This window comes from Miscanthus floridulus, chromosome 8, assembly GCF_019320115.1.
Source record: "Miscanthus floridulus cultivar M001 chromosome 8, ASM1932011v1, whole genome shotgun sequence".
NCBI lineage: Eukaryota > Viridiplantae > Streptophyta > Magnoliopsida > Poales > Poaceae > Miscanthus > Miscanthus floridulus.
In genome coordinates, this window is record NC_089587.1 from 58138827 (window position 1) to 58161192 (window position 22366).

General features: G+C 53.3%; 1 protein-coding gene across 1 annotated transcript; it reads left to right on the plus strand.

Annotated features, from left to right (window-relative positions):
* Nucleotides 1-6398: 6398 nt before the first annotated feature.
* LOC136469133 (uncharacterized) lies at nt 6399-7206 on the plus strand. The gene is made up of 4 exons (XM_066467450.1): nt 6399-6504; nt 6570-6695; nt 6764-6948; nt 6991-7206. The coding sequence occupies exons 1-4, from the start codon at nt 6399-6401 to the stop codon at nt 7204-7206; spliced, it is 633 nt and encodes a 210-aa protein (XP_066323547.1).
* The last annotated feature ends 15160 nt before the right edge of the window (nt 7207-22366 follow it).

Consider the following 22366-nt stretch of genomic DNA (forward strand, 5'->3'; position numbering starts at 1 on the left):
TTTGTACTAAAGCATACCCTATTATATGTTCACTGTGTAGATCTACTCATATGGAGTCCAATAAAATTAGATTTTTTATTTTATGATTTTTCTATGATTTACTATAATTTTTCAAAGATTCAGTCGAAATCTCCTACAACTAAAAAGAATAAAACGTGGACATTTTTTGTGCGACATTTGTTTTGGTTCGTCCGTCTGCCCACGCCTGCGATACCCGTCTGCTTTGAAGGAAACAAATCGATCGCCTGAGGCCACATGCATGGAAGGAAAACAATAATCAGGCATTGAAATCATGCTGCTCTAGAAGGAAGGTATGTTGATGTTCTTCAAAGGATCTCCGCCTGCTTTGAAGGAAACAAATCGATCACCTAAGGCCACATGCATGGAAGGAAATAATAATCATACATAGAAATCATGCTGCTCTAGAAGGAAGATACGTTGATGTTCTTCAAAGGATCCCCGCCTGCTTTGAAGAAAACAAATCGATCACCTAAGGCCACATGCATGGAAGAAAATAATAATCATGCATCGACCCCTGTGATATTTGTTTTGGTTTGTACCGCCATGGCCATCGTATCGCCCGCTGGAGAGTGATACCCCCCTCGCTCTGTAGTCTCTGACGCGTGGGCCCTTCGTCCGCCGCCACCTCGCTAGCCCTGATTTGATTCGATTAGACGATGCCTTCGCCTTTCGGGGAAGGTTTTGGGTGCTCTTTTGTTCGAAAGGATAGCCTAGTGTTTTTGCCGTATACACGTATATCTCCTTCTCCTATAACTAAAAAGAACAAAGTGTGGATATTTTTTGGTGCGATATTTGTTTTGGTTTGTTCGTCTGCCCACGCCTACGATCCCACGACATCTTAATTACTGATTGATCGTGTCATTCTCCTTGATTGAATATTGTCTGTCATGTGATAGAGGAATCACGGTAAAATAGAAAGTAAAAAATTATTGTGCTATCCATATACACATTGCATGTTTGCATGCACCAGCATACATGGCAACGAGCAAAAGAAAAGAGAATTAACATAAAAGGAAAGAGAATTAAGACAAAAGAAACCTCTTTGCATTTCTAATAACCTTATCAAATCTGCCTACATTTAATTACTTCCACTCTTTACATTTGTAAAAGGGACATCTTTTTTCTCCTTTCATTTGGTTTCACGCTCACGTGTTCCATCGCCCTCGCTTGCTGTTTCTTGCGTGAACCATAGTTGATGTCATTTGTCTTCTATGGCTCAGCCTCCCAATCCTAAGAGAAGGTCCCTACCTCTCCCTGACTGGAGATCTGGCCTGCCAGAGGATCTCCTCGAGTCCATCGGGCAGCGTCTCGCGTCAAGCCACGACGCGGCGTCCTTTCGATCCACTTTCTCCCCATGGCGCGCTGTCGTCCCGTTCGACCCTGACTCGGACCGCGTCAGCTTCTACTGCATCCTGAAGAAGAAGGTCTTATCCAAGACATTGCCCGATGTGCGCGGCAAGGTGGCGTGTGGCTCCTCATGTGGGTGGCTAGCGCTCATGGACGAGGCGGCGTTCGTGACGCTGCTGAACCCATTCGCCGGTGCCTGTGCCCCCCGCATTGAGCTCCTGCCAGCAGACGAACACGCCATGGCGGTGTCCTCATCGAAACACGTGTCTAGAGTCCACGACCGGTGGGTCCTCCATCCCACCAATGGCTACGGGGACGCGGATACTGCAGACAGCGCCATCAAGCTAGAAGATATGAGGGACATGTTCTTCTGTGAGATCATGCTCTCAGCGCCGCCTGACACCGCCGGCTGCGAGTGCGTGGCCATGGCCATGCTTGGGTGCTCCACGGAGGTCGTGTTCTGCCGGGTTGGAGTCGACAGCGCATGGACGCTGCTCGACACCAAACTGGAGTTCTCCATGGGGTCCATCGTCCACTGCCAAGATAAATTCTTGGCGATCGACTGCACTGAAGAAATCTCCGTCTGCAGCAGCAACGTCGTCGGAGCTACTTCAACCGCGACACTGCTACCATCGCTGTTGCCACCTGCGGGGCTCTACCACTGTAGCTACCTGGAATCAAACGGTGAGCTATACATTGTGGGTGCCATGGTGAGCACATTCCACGAGACATAGAGCTACACCTACAGCAGCGCGATCTACAAGTGCAACCTCCACGACCGTACGCTTGAGTGGTCTAGGGTGAGGGACATCGATGATCAGACACTGTTCGTGTCTAAACATTTCAATGAAAGCTTCAGTGGAACAAGTGTATCCGAGTACAAGGAGAACAAAATCTACATGTCTGAGCCATTGTATGGGTGTCGTTGTTTTGGACCGGCGGGCCCTCAACCAACTAGTAAAAATGTGATGCGTGCCCCTAATCCCAGATGGTGATGCAAAGAAACACAAGATTTATGCTGGTTCGGGCAATGGGTGCCCTACGTCCAGTCTGGAAGATCGACCTTGTATTCCTTGCACTGAAATGCTCGTAGTAGGGGGTTACAAGCAGGGCGAGAGAGGGAGCTAGTCCCAGGTCTCTGCGCGGAGCGGCGTGGATTGCTTGAGATGTTGATCTCAGGCGGCGGAGAAGCATGCGTGTTACAGAAAGTCGAGTGTGTGTTTGTCCCCCTCATGAGTTCGTCCGCCCCCCTTTTATAGTTGAAGGGGGGACAGGGGTGATGCATGTGTTAGCTATGCGGCGTCGTGCGAACAGAGGCGGTATGTCCGAGCCCTGTAACCTATTATTATGGTGGTATGGTTGATGGAGTGGTCTCACCCTTGAAGCGCTGGAGCGACGTGCCGGTCACATCCGAACTTGTGCGACGTGGGAGCTCCAGTGCTGGCTGGACGCAGGGCCTGGCGAGCGACGTGCTGCTTGCTATGCATTGGCTGCGTGAAGAGCCAAGACCCAGTTGGTGCCGAGGCCGAGCCGTCGTAGGGGGCTCGACAGGCACGAATCCCGAGGTTGCCGAGACCCTGAAGTAGACTGCCGAGGCATGGGGGGAGCAGTTGGTTCTGTACACTGATTCCGAGGCTATAGTAACCTGGACATGACTCTACATGCCTCATTGTTTCTAGAGTAGGGGTTAGGTAGCACAGTGCAGTATGGGCGTCGGTCGTGGGCACAGTACCAAGCACAGTACCCGGTAACCCCTGTCCTATGCTGGACGGCGTGGCGTCGACGTGACTGGCGTTTAGTCGGACACGCCGCTGTGTCGAGCCATCATTCGGCTGATATCACGGGAGCGGTCGACCACACCGGTCGGACACGACGTCTTGTCCAAGAAGTTGGTCGAGGCGGAGGCGACGGGGTTGTTTTGCCGAGCCGGCCTTGAGCGAGGTGGAGAATCGGCGTCCCATCCGAGGCTGTACACGCGGGGCCTCGGGCAAGATAGAGAATTGGTTCCTCGGCCGAGACCTTTCGTGCGAGGCCTCGAGCGAGACGGAAGACTGGTAGGCCGTCCGAGGCCTTCCGCGTGAGGCCTCTAGCGAGGCGGAAATTAGCTAAACCTCGGACATGTTTGGTATTTAGCTAATAGTTGTTCCTTGGCTTTGATTTTGATGGGTTCTAAGCGATCTTTTCTATTATTGCTTAGGGAACCCCTTTTTGTGGTACCCGACAGTAGCCCCCGAGCCTCAGGGAGAGTGTGAGCACTCTCTTTGAGGTTTTGATGAGGCTTGTCTTGCAGCAGCTCCTGGCGGGATGGTGTTTCGTACTCGAGGCCTCGGTGGGTGCTCGCGAGCGCACCCGCCGGGTGTAGCCCCTAAGGCCCTGGAGGAGTGGATTTATTCCTCCAGAGGCTTTTCTTGCGTTGTGGGAGGGGTTTTATTGCGTTTGCCGGGCCCATGAGTGCGAGTTCGGGTCGCTGAGCCTCGGTAAAGTTGCAGGAAGAGCCCCCTAGCCTCTGCGCGTAGCGAAAGGGCCGTCAGAGGTTCCCCTGGCTTTTTGTGCGGCCCTCACGCATTCTTTTCATTCGGAAGGAGGGGTGGAGGGTGCCATGCTACCCTTGGTGGGCGCGAGCAGTGACACCCTCGGTGAGTTGTTATTGGGTAAGTCCGAGTGGAGGCCCGAGCCCCATTCGCTAGGGGTCGGCTGGCGGTCTAGAGACGCACTCCAAGAGTACCAGAGGGTTTCTCTAGTGGGTGTCAGGGCTGTTCGATGGGCCTCGGTGGCTCAGTGCCTCCTTACGGTGGGATCCCATTCGGAGACCTCCCTGCCGGTCTCAGACACGACTTAGGGCATCCCGAGCGGACGTTTGCTTGGGCCTTGGCCATGCATGGGCTCACCCCCAGTCGTCCCTGACTCTGCTGCCCTGGGGTGGCTGTCGAAACCCTCGAGGGCCCAGCCTTCGAACCCCTAGACCGTAACGGGCTCGATGCCCTTTATCGTGTTTTTCTGAGTCTTCGAGTACGAGCTTGGGTTGCTTGTCTTCGTCTTAGGTGTAGGAGGAGCCCCCGAGCCTCCGCATGGAGCGAGAGGGCGGTCAGGAGTTCCCCTAGCTTTTTGTGCGACCCTCACGCATCCTTTTCATTCGGACAGAGGGGTTGTTTGCCGAGCCCCCTCGAGTGCGAGCCTGGGTCGCTGGGTCTCGGCAAAGTTGCAGGAAGAGCCCTTGAGCCTCTGCACAGAGCGAGAGGGCGATCAGGAGTTCCCCTGACTTTTTGGGCGCCCCTCGCGCATGAGGGTTTGTCTGCTGAGCCCCCTCGGGTGTGAGCCTGGGCCGCGGGGTCTTGGCATATTTGCAGGAAGAGCCCCTTAGCCTCTGCATGGAGCAAGAGTGCCATCAGGGGTTCCCCTGGCTTTTTGTACGACCCTCGCGCAACCTTTTCGTTCGGAAGGAGGGGTTGTTTTGCCGAGCCCCCTCGAGTGCGAGCCTGGGTTGCTAGGTCTCGGCAAAGTTGCAGGAAGAGCCCCTTAGCCTCTGCATGGAGCGAGAGGGCCGTCAGGGGTTCCCCTGGCTTTTCGTACGACCCTCGCGCTTCCTTTTCGTTCAGAAGGAGGGGTGGAATATGCCAGGCTACCCTCGATGGGCGCGAGCGGTGGCACTTCCGGTGAGCTGTTATCGGGTAAGTCCGAGTGGAGGCCCGAGCCCCATTCGCTAGGGGTTAGCTAGCGGTCTAGAGACGCACTCCAAGAGTACCAGAGGGTTTCTCTAGTGGGTGTCGGGGCCGTTCACTGGGCCCCGGTGGCTCGGTGCCTCCCTACGGTGGGATCCCATTCGGAGACCTCCCTGCCGGTCTCGGACACGACTTAGGGCGTCCCAAGCGTTTCGCTTGCTTGGGTCTCGGCCCCATATGGACTCGCCCATAGTCGTCCCTGACTCTATTGCCCTGGGGCGGCTGTCGAAACCCTCGGGGGCCCAGCCTTCGAACCCCTGGACCGTAGTGGGCAAGACGCCCAGTTCCTTCGTCTGAAAGAAATCGGGTGGGGGATATTCCCTCCCCCCATCGGTTTGACAACAACAGGCGCGCCTTTTGAGGCAATTTTCTTAGGGAGGCAGAACGGCGCCTACCGCCGCCGTGGTCGGACGCGATGTCGTGTCAGCGGAGGGAACATAACTGTTCATGCGATTAATGAGGGAAAGGTGGGTACGTGGGCGGTAAAATCGGATCTGGATTAACTATGCCGGATCTGGGGGAAACTTTCCCGATTTTGTCACCCACCCGTTTCACCTCTTTCCTGCATAAATACGCAACGAGCCTTGCCCCTCCCCTCCTTACCTTGCCTGCATTCGCCTTTGCCGCCCTTGCACCGTTGCTAGAACAGAGAGCACCGAGGAGAAGGAGAGAGAGAGAGAGACGAGGTAGAGAGAGCGAGAGAGGCTCACCGTCGTAGTCGTATTCTCTATCGCACCCATGGCCGGTGCCGTTGTCGTTGAGGCAGACCCTTGGGATCAATCCGATGTCACCGTGGAGACGCTCTAGTCGCTCGTCAACGATGGCCTTCTCCACCCGGTTACCGACCCCAACAGGCCGGAGTGGATTGCTCCGTCGGGCGAGCCGGAGCCGAGGCCCCACGACAGCTATGTCATGAGCTTCGTGTCTTTTCATGAGTGCGGCCTCAGCTTGCCGGCTATGTCGTGACCCCTATTTTGCCTATCTAGGAGCTCGAGGCTTGGTCCCTTGGGAAGTCAGTGTTCCTCCGACGGGAGAGGGACGTCTGGGACCAGCTCCAGTGGCAGAAGGACCTGCTCGCTCATGCCAACGAGCTACTATCGGCGCGGAGTGCGGAGGTGGAGGACCTCCGCCTACGCGGTACCGATATGGAGGCTGCGGTGGCGGTGGCCCAGGAGCAGGTCACCCCCTTTGGCGGCGCGGGTCAAGGAGCTGGAGGAGGAGCTGACCCGCGTGGCCGGTGATCGAGATGCCTTCAGGTCCTGGGCTGCAGAAGCCATAGCCTCAGTCAAGGCCCTTGCTGGACAGCTGGGGATGGAGCAGGGTGCACACCAGCTGACAAAAGGTACCTTAGATGAGGCCCTTAAGGCGGCTGAGGCTTCTCGGACCGAGGTTGTGGTTTGGAGGGGAAAGGCCGAGGGTGAGTCCTACTCCCCCTATTTTATTTTTCTTGCGTTTGGCCCCTAACTCCTTGGTGTGATACAGAGCTAGAGGGAGAGGCTTCTAGGGCGGCTGAGGCCTCCCGGGTCGAGGTCCAGCGCCTGAAGGAGAAGGCCGAGGCCTCTTGGGTCGAGGCCCAACGCTGGAAGGAGAAGGCTGAGGATGAGTCCCGTAGGCTTGTGCCCCTGTTCAGCTTGCTTTCCTTTACGCTCAAACCCATTCCGTTTCTTTTGGCGCAGAGTTGGAGGCAAAGGTCACCCGGGCAGCCGAGGCCTCTGTCGCCGTGCAGGCGGTGCTTGAGACCGAGATCGGGGAGCACGACGCACTAAAGAGCGCTGCTCGTACCGCCTACGAGGCCCTGGAGGTCAAGGGGGTCCAGTCGGGCAGCTCCCTCGAGAGCCGCCTGATTGCGTTAAGCGGCCAAGTGCGCGAGTGACTTCGAGGGGCGCTGCACACGGGCGTTAAGCGTGCCCTGGCTGTTATCGCCTCGCACTACATCGGCGTCGATCTCGTGGCTATCAGCGATGGCTACGTGCTGCCCGATGATGACGGGGAGGCTGACAAGGCGGTAATGAAGCTGATGGAGGCGGCGAAGGACCCTAGCATGGTGCTGGCCAAGCTGTTCGAAGAGGAGGTGGTCCCTCCTACACCGTCCGCCGATGCTGGAGACCCTGAGGCTTGACCTGGGCCCAAGAGGCCGTGTAATTAGATTAGGGATTGTGTTACCCTACCATAACATTGGTGGCCATCGAGGCCTTTTTAAGTAATCGTGCGTCTGCGCCTCTTTAATCATTTTTCCTTGTATTTTTCGAGCCTCTGCCCTCTGTCCTATTTCTGAGCATGTCACTTGCAAAGGACTTCCTCGGAGCCTAAGCTATCCCTAGGGCGAAAAGGTGGTGAGGGAGTGCCGTAGCCCGGAGGCGTAAGCCGTCTCATGACTCAGCCGGCCTTTTGGCAGTGAGATAGACTTTCAGTCCTTAGGTCTTTTACAATTGACTTGTCAGAGCATAATAGAGAGTTTGGCGTAGAAATTTTTTCGAAAAAATGACTAGAAAATGGTACGTGGGACTTAGGGGGGAGTCCCCCCTTCTAGCCCCCGAGGGAGGCTCGGTTCTGCAGAGGTAGAGCCATGTCCTGTGCGAGCCCCGCAATGGGCACCTCTGTCGAGGCAGAGCTGAGTCTCCCTTATGGTGTTATCGTAATGCCGAGGCCCGCGATGGGCTCGGCGGGTTTCTCAAAAAATTAGAACAATTAAAGAACGCTTCTTAATTGTATTTTGGGAAACAATGTACACAATGCTTGGGAATTTAAGGGTAAAAGTGACGTAGCTGTTTTATGTTCTAAGCGTTGGTGAGGATTTAGCCCTTCTTGTTGGCTAGCTTGTAGGTTCTGGGTTTCAGCACTTGGGCGACGATGTATGGTCCTTCCCATGGCGGGGTTAGCTTATGGCGGCCCTTGTTGCTCTGCCTCAGCCTCAGCACCAGGTCGCCCACCTTCAGGTCTCGGCTTCGAATGCGGCGGGCTTGATAGCGTCGTAGAGCTTGCTGGTATTTGGCCGAATGTAGCAGCGCAACGTCTCGGGCTTCCTCCAGCTGGTCAAGGGTGTCCTCGCGGGTAGTGCGGTTGCTTAGCTCGTTGTAGGCCCGAAGCCTCGGGGAACCATACTCCAAGTCAGTGGGGAGGATGGCCTTGGCCCCATAGACTAGGAAGAACGGTGTAAACCCTATGGCTCAGCTCGGGGTATTCCTCAGGCTCCAGATGACTGACGGGAGTTCGGCAAGCTATTTCTTGCCAAACTTCTTCAACCAGTTGTATATTCTTGGCTTGAGGCCCTGTAGGATCATGCCATTGGCACGTTCTACTTGGCCGTTCGTCCTAGGGTGTCCCACGGCCGACCAGGCCACACGTATGTGGTGGTCATCGCAGAACGTCAAGAACTTGCGGCTGGTGAATTGCGTCCCGTTGTTAGTGATGATGGTGTTTAGAACCCCGAACCTATGGATGATATCAGTGAAGAATAGCACCGCTTGCTCGGACTTGGTTCAATTGATCGGACGAGCCTCGATCCACTTGCAGAACTTATCGATTGCTACCAACAGATGGGTGTAGCCCCCGGGGGCTTTCTGTAGAGGCCCAACCATGTCTAGCCCCCACACGGTGAAGGGCCATGTAACGGGGATGGTTTGGAGGGCTTGGGCCGGGAGGTGCGTTTGCCGCGCATAGTACTGGCATCCCTCGCAAGAGCGTACTAGCTTAGTGGCATCAACAACCGTCGTCGGCCAGTAGAACCCTTGGCAAAAGGCGTTTCCAATGAGCGTTCAAGGCGCCGCATGGTGCCCGCAGGCTCCTGCGTGCAAGTCCCAAAGTAGGGCTCGACCTGCCTCGGTAGTGAAGCATCATTGGAGGACGCCAGATGGGCTTCGCCGGTACAACTCGCGGTCGCTGAGGACGTAAGCTTTGGCTCGTCGCGCAAGCCGTCGGGCTTCGGTTCTGTCTATGGGAAGTTCTCCTCGAATGAGGCAATCAAGGAGCTGGACCCGCCAGTCCGTGCCCTGGTCGGCCTCGGGAGGTTTCGTGTTGACTTCCATCACCTTGGGCTCGACCGAAGGGGTCTCGGTGACGGAGGAGGCCTCGAGTCCTGCGGTGGGCTCGATCGATGGGCCCTCTCCTGCCGCCGAGGCGTGGTCGATGGAAGGCTTGTAGAGGTCTCTAGCGAAAATGTTCAGGGGGACCGAGGCCCACGCCGATGCCTTCTTTGCAAGTTCATCCACGGCCTCATTGAACTTATGCGTGATGTGGTTGAGTTCGAGACCTCGCTGATGAAGTAGACAGGTCGTTGGATGGGTAGAGCATGCCCTTCTTCCTGCCTCTCGACTACTATGGCCGCACTGACCACTTGGGTCATTGCGGCGACGTAAAGTAAGAGAACCTCGCCCTTGGCTGGCGGTACCAGGACAAGAGGATTGGTCAGCAATGCCTTGAGTTTGGCGAGGGCTTCTTTGGCCTCGGGAGTCCACGAAAAGCGCTCTGATTTCCTCAAGAGGCGGAACAGAGGCAAGCCTTTTTTGCCAAGGCGCGAGATGAAGCGGCTCAGAGCCACAAGGCATCCCATAACCCTCTGTACTCCCTTAAGGTCTCGGATCGGTCCCGTGTTGGTCATGGCCGAGACCTTCTCCGGGTTGGCCTCGATGCCACGTTCCGATACTATGAATCCCAAGAGCATGCCTTGGGGAACCCCGAACACACATTTCTCGGGGTTGAGCTTGATGCCCTTCTCTCTGAGGCATTTGAAGGCTATCTCCAGGTCGTCGACGAGATCCCCGGCCTTTCTGGACTTGACCACGATGTCGTCCACATAGGCCTCGACGGTTCGCCCGATGTGCTCGCCAAAGACCTGGGTCATGCACCGCTGGTATGTGGCCCCCGCGTTTCTGAGGCCGAATGGCATAGTCACGTAGCAGTACATGTCGAATGGTGTGATAAAAGAAGTCGTGAGCTGGTCGGACTCTTTCATCTTGATTTGATGGTAACTAGAATACGCATCAAGGAAAGACAGGGTTTCGCATCCCGTAGTGGAGTCAACAATTTGGTCGATCCGAGGTAATGGGAAAGGGACTTTCGGACAGGCTTTGTTCAAACCGGTATAGTCTACACACATCCTCCACTTCCCATTTTTCTTTTTGACTAACACAGGATTAGCTAACCACTCCAGATGGGACACTTCCTTGACGAATCTGACTGCCAAAAGCTTCTGCACCTCTTCACCGATGGCTCTGCGCTTTTCCTCGTCGAATCGGCGCAGGCGCTGCTTCACCAGCCTAGAGCCGGCCTAGATGTCCAAGGTGTGCTCGGTGACCTCCCTCGATATGCCCAGCATGTTCGAGGGACTCCATGAGAACATGTCAGCGTTCGCACAGAGAAAGTCGACGAGCACGGCTTCCTATTTGATGTCAAGGGTGGCATTGATCCTCAGCACCCAGTCGTCGGGGCAGGTGGGGTTGACCGAGACGAGTTTGATGGCCTTCGTGGGCTCGAAAGTTCCGGCATGACGCTTGGAGTCGGGCACCTCGCTACCAAGTTGGTCGAGGTTGACGATGAGGGTCTTGGCCTCTATGATAGCCTCGGCATACTCGATGCACTCGACGTCATAGTCGTATGCATGCTCGTACGTAGACTCGATAGTCCATGCCCTGGTCGGCCTCGGGAGGTTTCGTGTTGACTTCCATCACCTTGGGCTCGGCCGAAGGGGTCTCGGTGACGGAGGAGGCCTCGAGTCATGCGGTGGGCTCGATCGATGGGCCCTCTCCCGCCGCCGAGGCATGGTCGATGGAAGGCTTGTAGAGGTCTCTGGCGAAAACGTTCGAGGAGACCGGGGCCCACACCGACGCCATCTTTGCAAGTTCGTCCACAGCCTCGTTGAACTTAGGCGCGATGTGGTTGAGTTCGAGACCGTCAAACTTATCTTTGAGGCGACATACCAGCTTGCAGTATGCCTCCATCCTGGGGTCGTGGCAATTCGACTCCTTCATCACCTGATCGACGACGAGCTGCGAGTCGACCCATACGTCGAGGCGCCGTACTCCGAGTTCGACAGCGATCTGCAAGCCATTGACGAGGGCTTCGTATTCGGCTGCATTGTTGGAGGTTGCAAAGTGGAGCCGAATCATGTAGCACATAATGGGGTCGAGGGTCCCGATCTTCCGTCAGGTTCAAGATAAACAACGATTTGTTCGGAGAGCGACACACCGATCTGGCTTCAGATCACAAAGACCCAAACCCTACAACCTTAGCACCACGTCTCCTCTGGTTATCAACCGTGTCATAATCTAGTTGACCTCACCAAGAAGGCTAATCCCTGCTACGAATCAAAGAACACAAGCAAGAACAAGATAAAACGCAACTCAATTGAAGTGATAATTGCAGATGAATGATTAAGCACTCGAAGTTGGGGTCTTGCAAACTGATAACGACGACTGTTCAATGACAGATTGATCTAAAACAAAACCCAAAACCTAATGACGGCAGCGGCATATGATTATAAAGGTCTTAGGGTCATCGTCTACCCTAGACACGCCCCCTAATGGGCCCAAACACGATACACGGTCCAACGGACTAAAAGTAGGTGTCGCAGCACCATGGCAGATTCTGGACGCTGAATTGTTTCGACTATTCCTGTTGATTCTGAAGAGGTTTTGATGTGAAACCACTTGGATTGGCTTACTTATCAAATTAGCTTTCCATACATATGTGGATCATCGAAAACGGAGTTTGGATGCATCCCAGGCGTCCGTTTTATTGCAGACTGGTCCTGACGGCCGAGGCAGACTCGAACTCGGATTGGACTGGGCCTCTGGCTTGGCTTGGACGTCCTTGCTGGCCTCCTAAGGTGGGGGACAAGGAGGAGGACGTCTAAGGCCATCTCTTAGGTGTTCTCCATCTTCTTGGGGCGTGCTCCAATTTGGGCCTGGGTCCCAAGGATGTCTAACAAGCCCATGACGATAGTGTAGCTCCCGCCAGAAATAGCGATAGAATATATTGGTAATTTGGAGGCCTTGCTGATGTGATATTGAGATGGGACCAGATCTATTTGAAAGCTTATCAAACAAGCTTTCCATCAAGTGCTCATTGACCTCGATCGCACTCCGAATGGATGAGTTATGGCCTTCCCAATGAGGCACTGTCGGGCTACCGACGAACCAAAAGTTCAACTTTGATGAACTTCCATTATGAAACACATTTGAACCTACAATCAAATAGTGACATGTACATGTGGAACCAAGTGAATTATAACCAAAGCCACTATGCAAATGTAGGAACGAGCACACCTTATAATCATTGTTCGTATCCGAAGGTGCCATGTCCTCATCATCCTCTCCTTCTTGACAACAAACCGTCCTCAGTTTGGGATTAGCTGAAGGAAACGTTGTTGGTAGTAGCCAACATTGCTCCCCTTCTTAAAATTTAACATGTTTCTTTATAACAAAACTAGGGAAACTCGACATGACAAGATTATAGCAATTGGAATCCTTTGGTTGATCATACTTTTGCGCAATATTAGGAGATTTCAGAGTTGAACAAATATAGACACGATGCACCATATACTCTCCTTTACAATTATATTTTCCAATAAAATGATATGTACAAGTAGACAACCATGGCAATTCAACACATTTAAGTTTCTCTTCTAAACTACTAAGAGCATATAAAGTATCAAACTCAATATAACCCAAAGTATTTGAAGAATACAATAATTTCTTTTCTTTTTTTCGGTAGCAATAGGAAGCAAACGTTTATGTTTAGCAAAAGTAATTGGTTCCAAAACATGGAAAATTGAAGCATCATCAACTAATTCATCTTTATCACAAGGAACATCAAGCAAATTATCACGGGACAAACATAAATCAAGAGAGGGTTCCACTAACAATTGCTCTATGATAGCATGGTTTGTGGAAAAATTTAGTACATTAAGACAATTTTCACCTTCCGTGGGTGTAGCACCATGGGCATTACCTGTGTTCTCAGCAGGAGTAATAGGTGCATTGTGAAGTGATGGTTCTGAATTTGCATATGAGGTTGTGAGCTCCTCATTTTCTTCCATGTCATCCTCTCGCTTATGGATATTATCCTGCAGAAGGTTAGTCATAGCAAGAGGAATAACAATAGATTCTTCCTCCAAATGGTGCACCTCATCATATGAAATCAAAATAGGAGGTGGATTAACAAAGGTTTCTCGCATAAGAAGTTTCATATCATTCCAAGTTTGAGGTTTATCAGAAGGATCTAAAGACTCCCACCAAGATAAAGCAGAACTAGCTGCATTTTTTACCTTCCTTCTTGGACACATAAAGCGAGTAGCAAATATGTTGTCGATGGTAATTTCCCACTCCATGTACTCATCAGCACCTATACCATCATAAGTCAGTGGATACGAACAACTTGTCATTGTAAACACAAAAACAAAGAACAAACGGTGAAAGTTATCCCTACCAAATGACTATGTGGTTGCAGTGGTGTCACTTTTCACAGCAAGTGGAAGCGTCTTACCAAGCTCTTACAAAGTTCTTACCAACGCAAACAGTGGCGGTACAACCGGCGGCTAGTTCGTGATACCTATGAGGTAGTGGTACCGAGATTGCAAGGACCTTTTTTCTGTACTGATCTGAAGTATATATGTGGAGCTTGGGAGGCACGAAAAAAAACAAATATATATATGTGGCACACAAGTCAGTGACAGACAACAATATTGAATAAATGTCCAGAGCACTTGTCCTAGTTGCTGGCCTATACGTGTTCCTATCACCAGTTGTGATAAACAAGAGAGGAAACAATGATGAAAGGAAACAAGTATTAAAGGTATCAACGGATATGAACAAGGCAAAAGGTACCACAAACAATAGAGCTATTGAGTATTCCTTATGTGCTCCTTTTCGATATCTTCTATTCTCTTTTACTATTTTTTTTCTTTTATTTTTTTTGTCCAATCTTTTTTTCTTGCTTTTGCTCTTTTGATATTTTTTTCTCAGCAAGGAGCACACAAGAATAAACCACAAAAAATTTGAGCTCAATTGAATAAAAGATGTGGCCTATAGAAAATTAAGACTGTGCTCTAAAAAGCATACCAAAACTTGTGGGCCCAGAAACTCAATTTTCCTAATCGAATTTCACAAATCTAATTTTTGCAAACCCAGTCATGCTGAGATGAAATAGATCTAAAATTTTCTGGCGTTCTCCGTAGATATAAAATTTTCCCCGTTTCGAGTTCGGATGCAAAAGTTATGACTGTTTTAAGGAAGCTGCTCGAATAAGGGTTTTAGTGGACACAAGATGCAAACCGATGGTGATACGGAATAGCGGCGGGTGGAGGGATCAACACAAACTAGAAAAGAACATAATCTAAACCAGCAACAAGACTTTGACCTAGGACACAAACTCAACAACGGAATCTAAAACTGAAATATGCAAAGGCTATGGCGCGGAAGGTTCTAGGATAGGAAATAAAAGTACGGCACTGGACTATAGGACGAATGCGAAACTCTCAAACTAGGGAATAAAAGTGAACCTGATGGTATACCTTAGCTCTGATTACCACTTAATGGAGACGGGGGTCCTGATCTTCCGTCAGGTTTAAGATAAACAACGATTTGTTCGGAGAGCGACACACCGATTCGGCTTCAGATCACAAAGACCCAAACCCTGCAACCTTAGCACCACGTCTCCTCTGGTTATCAACCGTGCCACAATCCGGTTGACCTCGCCAAGAAGGCTAATCCCTACTGCGAATCGAAGAACACAAGCAAGAACAAGATAAAACTCAACTCAATTGAAGTGACAATTGCAGATGAATGATTAAGCACTCGAAGTTGGGGTCTTGCAAACCGATAACGGCGACTGTTCAATGACAGATTGATCTAAAACAAAACCCAAAACCTAATGACGGCAGCGGCGTATGATTATAAAGGTCTTAGGGTCGTCGCCTACCCTGGACGCGCCCCCTAATGGGCCCAAACACGATACACGGTCCAACGGACCAAAAGTAGGTGTCGCAGCACCCTGGCAGATTCTGGACGCTGACTTGTTTTGACTATTCCCGTTGATTCTGAAGAGGTTTTGATGTGAAACCACTTGTATTGGCTTCCTTATCAAATTAGCTTTCCATACATATGTGGATCATCGAAAACGGAGTTCGGATGCGTCCTGGGAGTCCGTTTTATTGCAGACTGGTCCTGACGGCCGAGGTAGACTCGAACTCGGATTGGACTGGGCCTCTAGCTTGGCTTGGACGTCCTTGCTGGCCTCCTAAGGTGAGGGCCAAGGAGGAGGACGTCCAAGGCCATCTCTTAGGTGTTCTCCATCTTCTTAGGGTGTGCTCCAACTTGGGCCTAGGTCCCAAGGATGTCTAACAAGCCCATGACGACAGTGTAGCTCCTGCCAGAAATAGCGATAGAATATATTGGTGATTTGGAGGCCTTGCTGACGTGATATTGAGATGGGACCAGATCTATTTGAAAGCTTATCAAACAAGCTTTCCATCAAGTGCTCATTGACCTCGATCGCACTCCGGATGGATGAGTTATGGCCTTCCCAATGAGGCACTATCGGGCTACCGACAAACCAAAAGTTCAACTTTGATGAACTTCCATTATGAAACACATTTGAACCTACAATCAAATAGTGACATGTACATGTGGAACCAAGTGAATTATAACCAAAGCCACTATGCAAATATAGGAACGAGCACACCTTATAATCATTGTTCGTATCTGAAGGTGCCATGTCCTCATCAGCACATGTGTACTCCGAGGGGTGAGATGAAGAGCAGACCTGCACCCACCTCGGTCATCATCAGGGACCCGTCGAAGTACATGGTCTAGCATTCCGCCTGGACTTGGGCTGGTGGCAGTTGGGTGTCGGTCCACTCTACCACGAAATTGGCCTAGATCTGAGACTTAATTGCTTTCCAAGGCACAAAGGACAGAGCCTCCCCCATGAGTTCGACGGCCCACTTGGCTATCCTACCCGAGGCCTCCCGGTTATGGACTATCTCCCCCAGCGGGAAAGACAACACCACGGTTACCGGGTGGGATTCGAAGTAGTGACGCAGCTTGCGTCGAGCCAAGACTACGGCGTAGATCAATTTCTGGATGTGGGGGCAGCGTGTTTTGGTCTCGGAGAGTACTTCGCTGATGAAGTAGACAGGTCGTTGGATGGGTAGAGCATGCCCTTCTTCCTGCCTCTCGACTACTACGGCCGCGCTGACCACTTAGGTCGTTGCGGTGATGTAAAGTAAGAGAACCTCGCCCTTGGCTGATGGTACCAGGACGGGAGGATTGGTCAGCAATGCCTTGAGTTTGGCGAGGGCTTCTTCGGCCTCGGGAGTCCACGAAAAGCGGTCTGATTTCCTCAAGAGGCGGTACAGAGGCAAGCCTTTTTCACCAAGGCGCGAGATGAAGCGGCTCAGAGCTGCAAGGCATCCCATAACCCTCTATACTCCCTTAAGGTCTCGGATCGATCCCATGTTGGTCACGGCCAAGACCTTCTCTGGGTTGGCCTCGATGCCGCGTTTCGATACTATGAATCCCAAGAGCATGCCTCGGGGAACCCCAAACACACATTTCTCGGGGTTGATCTTGATGCCCTTCTCTCTGAGGCATTTGAAGGCTATCTCCAGGTCATCGACGAGATCCCCGGCCTTTCTAAACTTGACCACGATGTCGTCCACATAGGCCTCGACGGTTCGCCCAATGTGCTCGCCAAAGACCTAGGTCATGCACCGCTGGTATGTGGCCCCCATGTTTCTGAGGCCGAATGGCATAGTCACGTAGTAGTACATGCCGAATGGTGTGATAAAAGAAGTCACGAGCTGGTTGGACTCTTTCATCTTGATTTGATGGTAACCGGAATACGCATCAAGGAAAGATAGGGTTTCGCATCCCGCAGTGGAGTCAACAATTTGGTCGATCCGAGGTAATGGGAAAGGGACTTTCGGACAGGCTTTGTTCAATTCGGTATAGTCTACACACATCCTCCACTTCCCATTTTTCTTTTTTGACTAACACAGGGTTAGCTAACCACTCTGGATGGGACACTTCCTTGATGAATCCGGCTGCCAAAAGCTTCTGCACCTCTTCGCCGATGGCTCTACGCTTTTCCTCATCGAATCGGCACAGGCGCTGCTTCACCGGCCTAGAGCCAGCCCGGATGTCTAAGGCGTGCTCGGCGACCTCCCTCGGTATGCCCAGCATGTCCGAGGGACTCCATGCGAACATGTTGGTGTTCGCACGGAGAAAGTCGACGAGCACGGCTTCCTATTTGATGTTGAGGGTGGCACTGATCCTCAGCGCCCGGTCGTCAGGGCAGGTGGGGTTGACCGGGATGAGTTTGACAGCCTCCGTGGGCTCAAAAGTTTCGGCATGACGCTTGGAGTCGGGCACCTCGCTACCGAGTTGGTCGAGGTTGACGATGAGGGTCTTGGCCTCTACGATAGCCTCGGCGTACTCGATGCACTCGACATCGCAGTCGTATGCATGCTCGTACGTGGACTCGACAGTGATGACGTCGTTGGGGCCCGGCATCTTGAGCTTGAGGTACGTGTAGTTGGGGACCGCCATGAACTTGGTGTAGCATGGCCGCCCCAAGACGGCGTGGTAGGTTCCCTTGAACCCAACCACCTCGAAGGTGAGGACCTCCTTACAGTAGTTGGAGGGGGTACCGAAGCAGACGGGCAAGTCGATGCGCCCGAGGGGCCGCGTACGTTTCCCCGGCACAATGCCGTGGAAAGGCGTGGCACCACCCTGGAGCTGCGACTGGTCGAGCTCCAGAAGCTCCAGGCTATTGGCGTAGAGGATGTTGAGGCCGCTGCCTCCGTCCATCAATACCTTAGTGAGCCGGGTGTTACCGATAATGGGGTCGACGACAAGTGGGTACTGCCCAGGGTTCGGGACGTAATCGGGATGGTCGTCCCGGTCAAAGGTGATTGCCTCTCAAGACCAGTTGAGGTACCGGGGAGCGGCCACCTTCATCGAGAAGACCTCGGTGTTCTCTCTTCCGCTGGCGTGCCGTGAGGCACGCTGAAGGCCCACCGAATATCATGAAGGCGTTGCGCACCTCGGGCAATCCGTCGTCCTTATCGTCGGCGTCCCTCCTCTTGGCATTATCATCGGGGAGCCTGAGCTTGGCATAGTAACGCTGCAGCATGGTGCATTCTTCGAGGGCATGCTTTACCAGGCCCTGATGGTAAGGGCAAGGTTTCTTGAGCATGTCGTCGAAGAGCCCGGGGCCTCTGGGGTTTTTGCACTCTACGGTCACGACTAGGCTGGCCTCGAGGACTTCCTGCTTCCCCTGGCGACCCTTCTTCTTTTTCTTGGGGAGGTGGGGAGTCGAGGCCCCGGGGGTCTCGTCCATCCGCTTCCCCTTGGCGTCGTCGTCGGGGAAGATGGCCCCAACGGCCTCTTCGCCCGAGACGAAGTTGGTGGTGATGTCGAGTAGTGCGGCCGCCGAGGTTGGCACGTTCTGACCCAACTCTCAGACCAGGTCTCGGCAGGTGGTACCAGAGAGGAAGGCTTGGATGATTTCCGAGTCGTCGACGCTCGACAACTCAGTGCATTTCTTGGAGAAACGCCGGATGAAGTCTCGGAGAGACTCATCTAGCGCCTGGCGACAACTCTTGAGGTCCTAGGAGTTCCCAGGGTGCACGTATGTGCCCTGAAAATTCCTGACGAAGACCCTCACCAAGTCGCGCCAGTCGTGGATCTGTGAGGGAGGGAGATGTTCAAGCCAGGCTCACGTCGAGTCTGATAGGAACAACGGGAGATTGCGGATGATGAGCATGTCAACATCCGCACCGCCTAGCTGACAAGCCAGGCAGTAATCGGCAAGCCAAAGTTCGGGGTTGGTCTCGCCGCTATACTTCATGAGGTTGGTCGGTTGCCGAAACCGGGCCAGGAAATGAGCAACGCGGATAGCTCTGCTAAAAACTCATGGGCCAGGCAGCTCGGGAGAAGGACTGCGGTCCTCCTCACTGTCGTAGCGGCTGCCCCGGTGCGGATGGTAGCCCCGGGCAGGCCCTTCACTATCGTGGCGCCGTCGTCGGCTGACCACCTCGTGGTCGTCTTGCGCCTCGCATCGGTTGTCGAGGCGGCTGTGGACCGAAGGAACCCTATTGGCTGTCAACACCTGAGCGGGCTTAGGACGGACTGAGGCCCCCCTGTCCTGCCGAGGCGGCGCTGTGGGAAGTTCTGAAGCGCCCCCGCGCCGTCTAGAGGCAGAACTCTTGGCCTGCTGCACCGTGGTGGTTTTGAGGAGATCCCAGAGCTCACCGCGGACCCATCGCCCCTCCGTAGTAGAGGGCTCAGGCATCGTTCGGACTAGCATTGCCGCGGCCGTAATGTTCTAGCTAGCGCGATTGAAGATTGGGGGATGCTCGCCCCCTTCGTCGTCGTTGATGCGGTGATGGACATCGCGGGCCCTCCGCCGGGCTCCTCCACCATTACTGCGGCCTTGCTGCTCCTACTCGAGAGTATCTCGGAGCTGCTGTAGAAGGAGTCGGTCTTGTTCGACCTTGGCCTAAAGCTCTCGGAGCTGTTCCAGGTCCGAGCGTCGAAGTTGTTCGGGGGCAGGGCCCTCGTTCTACGTGGCTGGTAGGACAATGCGCGAAGGTGTGGCATCGCTTGCTCCCTAGCGAAGCGGGGAACGGTTGCCTGCCCCCTCGTCCTCATCGCCCGTGCTTGGCATTCCGAGTCCGACGTGGAAGCACTCACGAGTGGGATCATAAGTGCTTTCGCCGTCAGAGTCAGAGTAGCCGAAGCAGTAGTCGCTCATGGCCAGGAAGCGGCGCATAGCTTCAGGGTCGCGAAGTCCAAAGAAGTCCGCTCCAGCCCACACCTCGTCCTCCTCCGAGGAGTCAGCATGGGTGTGAGTCGGAGTCATGGTGCCGAAGTCGAGGGTAAAGCGTCGGTGGCGTCCTGAGGGCTCAGCATGAGCAGAAGCATAGGTGGAAGCGTAGGTGGCGGCGGCATTCCTCAACTCGAAGGGGTACGGGGATGGTGCCATCGCCAGGCTTTGCTCCGCCGAAGCCGACTCCTCAGGAGGTGGCGGGACAGAGCTTGACGATGGAGCGTCGTCATGCGCCACCAGTGTCTTTCCCTTGTCCAAGCTCAGGCTAGATAGGTCCCCAACCAGGGACCTAGTGCCAACAGCTGGTCGTGGGATACCGATGGAGAACGGTGTGTCACCCTGAGTTCGCGTGGTGTCGGGGTGGCCCCGCTCGCATCGTGCCTGGCGAGCGCGACGAGAGCGGCCGCCTGGGCACCACCTGCGCCTGGGCTGCGGGTGCGTGACGTCGTCATCGGTCGGTGGGGCTCGGGGCGTGAGAAGTACCATATCATACTCACATCCTAGGGACATGAACTCTAGGCTCCCGAACCAGATCACCGTGCCGAGACGCAGTGGTCGTACGTGATCTGCCATCCAGAACTTGTTAGGGAGATGAAGCTGACACACATGAAGCCCCTACCTAGCGCGCCAACTGTCGATGTTTTGGACCGGCAGGCCCTCAACCAACTAGTAAAAATGTGCTGCGTGCCCCTAATCCCGGATGGTGATGCAAAGAGACACAAGATTTATGCTGGTTCGGGCAATGAGTGCCCTACGTCCAGTCTGGAAGATCGACCTTGTATTCCTTGCACCGAAATGCTCATAGTAGGGGGTTACAAGCAGGGCGAGAGAGGGAGCTAGTCCCAGGTCTCTGCGCGGAGCAGCGTGGATTGCTTGAGATGTTGATCTCAGGCGGCGGAGAAGCATGCGTGTTATAGAAAGTCGAGTGTGTGTTCATCCCCCTCATGAGTTCGTCCGCCCCCCTTTTATAGTTGAAGGGGGACAGGGGTGATGCATGTGTTAGCTATGCGGCGCCATGCGAACAGAGGCGGCATGTCCAAGCCCTGTAACCTATTATTATGGCGGTATGGTTGATGGAGTGGTCCTGCCCTTGAAGCGCTGGAGCGACGTGCCGGTCACATCCGAACTTGTGCGACGTCGGAGCTCCAGTGCTGGCTAGACGCAGGGCCTGGCGGGCGACGTGTTGCTTGCTGTGCGTTGGCTGCGTGAAGAGCCAAGACCCAGTTGGTACCGAGGCCGAGCCATCGTAGGGGGCTCGGCAGGCGCGAATCCCGAGGTTGCCGAGACCCTGAAGTAGACTACCGAGGCGTGGGAGGAGCAGTTGGTTCTGTACACTGATTCTGAGGCTATAGTAGCCTGGACGTGACTCCGCACGCCTCGTTGTTTCTGGAGCAGGGGTTAGGTAGCACAGTGCAGTATGGGCACCGGTCGTGGGCATAGTATCGAGCGTAGTGCCCGGTAACCCCTGTCCTGTGCTGAACGGCGTGGCATCGATGTGACTGGCGTTCAGTCGGCCACGTCGCTGTGTCGAGCCGTCGTTCGGTTGATATCGCAGGAACGATCGACCGCGCCGGTCGGACTCGACGTCTTGTCCGAGAAGTTGGTCGAGGCAGAGGCGACGGGGTTGTTTTGTCGAGCCGGCCTTGAGCGAGGTGGAGAATCGGCGTCCCGTCCGAGGCTGTACGCGCGGGGCCTCGGGCGAGACGGAGAATTGGTTCCTCGGCCGAGACCTTTCGCGCGAGGCCTCGAGCAAGACGGAAGACTGGTAGGCCGTCCGAGGCCTTCCGCGCAAGGCTTTGAGCAAGGCGGAAATTAGCTAAACCTGGGACATGTTTGGTGTTTAGCTAATAGTTGTTCCTTGGCTTTGATTTTGATGGGTTCTAAGTGATCTTTTCTATTGTTGCTTAGGGGACCCCTTTTTGTGGTACCCGACAATGGGGATCCATACGACTTGGTCCATCGACTGGAGATCGTTGATATTGCTACCGGCGCATCCGAAGTGAAGCCCATCCAGGAAAAGATACAGGGTTCCGTGGCTCTAGGTTGGATTCAACCCAATTTCTGGAAGCTCTAGAGTTTGTGAGCCTACGACGCAGCGCACTTCGTGACTGTGTTAAATTCATAAACTTTAATTTTTAGATTAAATGTCACTTTAACGTTGATATTTAATTTAACAGTATTGTTATTTTATCGTGCGATCCGTGTGTTTTTAGTATAAATTATTAGTTATCCCGTAGGAACGCACGGGCACGCTACCTAGTAAATAAAAAAGAAAAAGACAAAACCGTCTTTAAAACTGCTTATAACACGGCCAGGGAGGTAAGATGAACAGTTTTAAAAGTTGAGGGAGATATTTTACCCGGTTTTGAAGTTCAGAGAAGAAAAACATATTTTCACGCAAATTAAGGGAGGTCACGTGGACTTTTCCTGAAAAAATGTGGTGGTGAAGC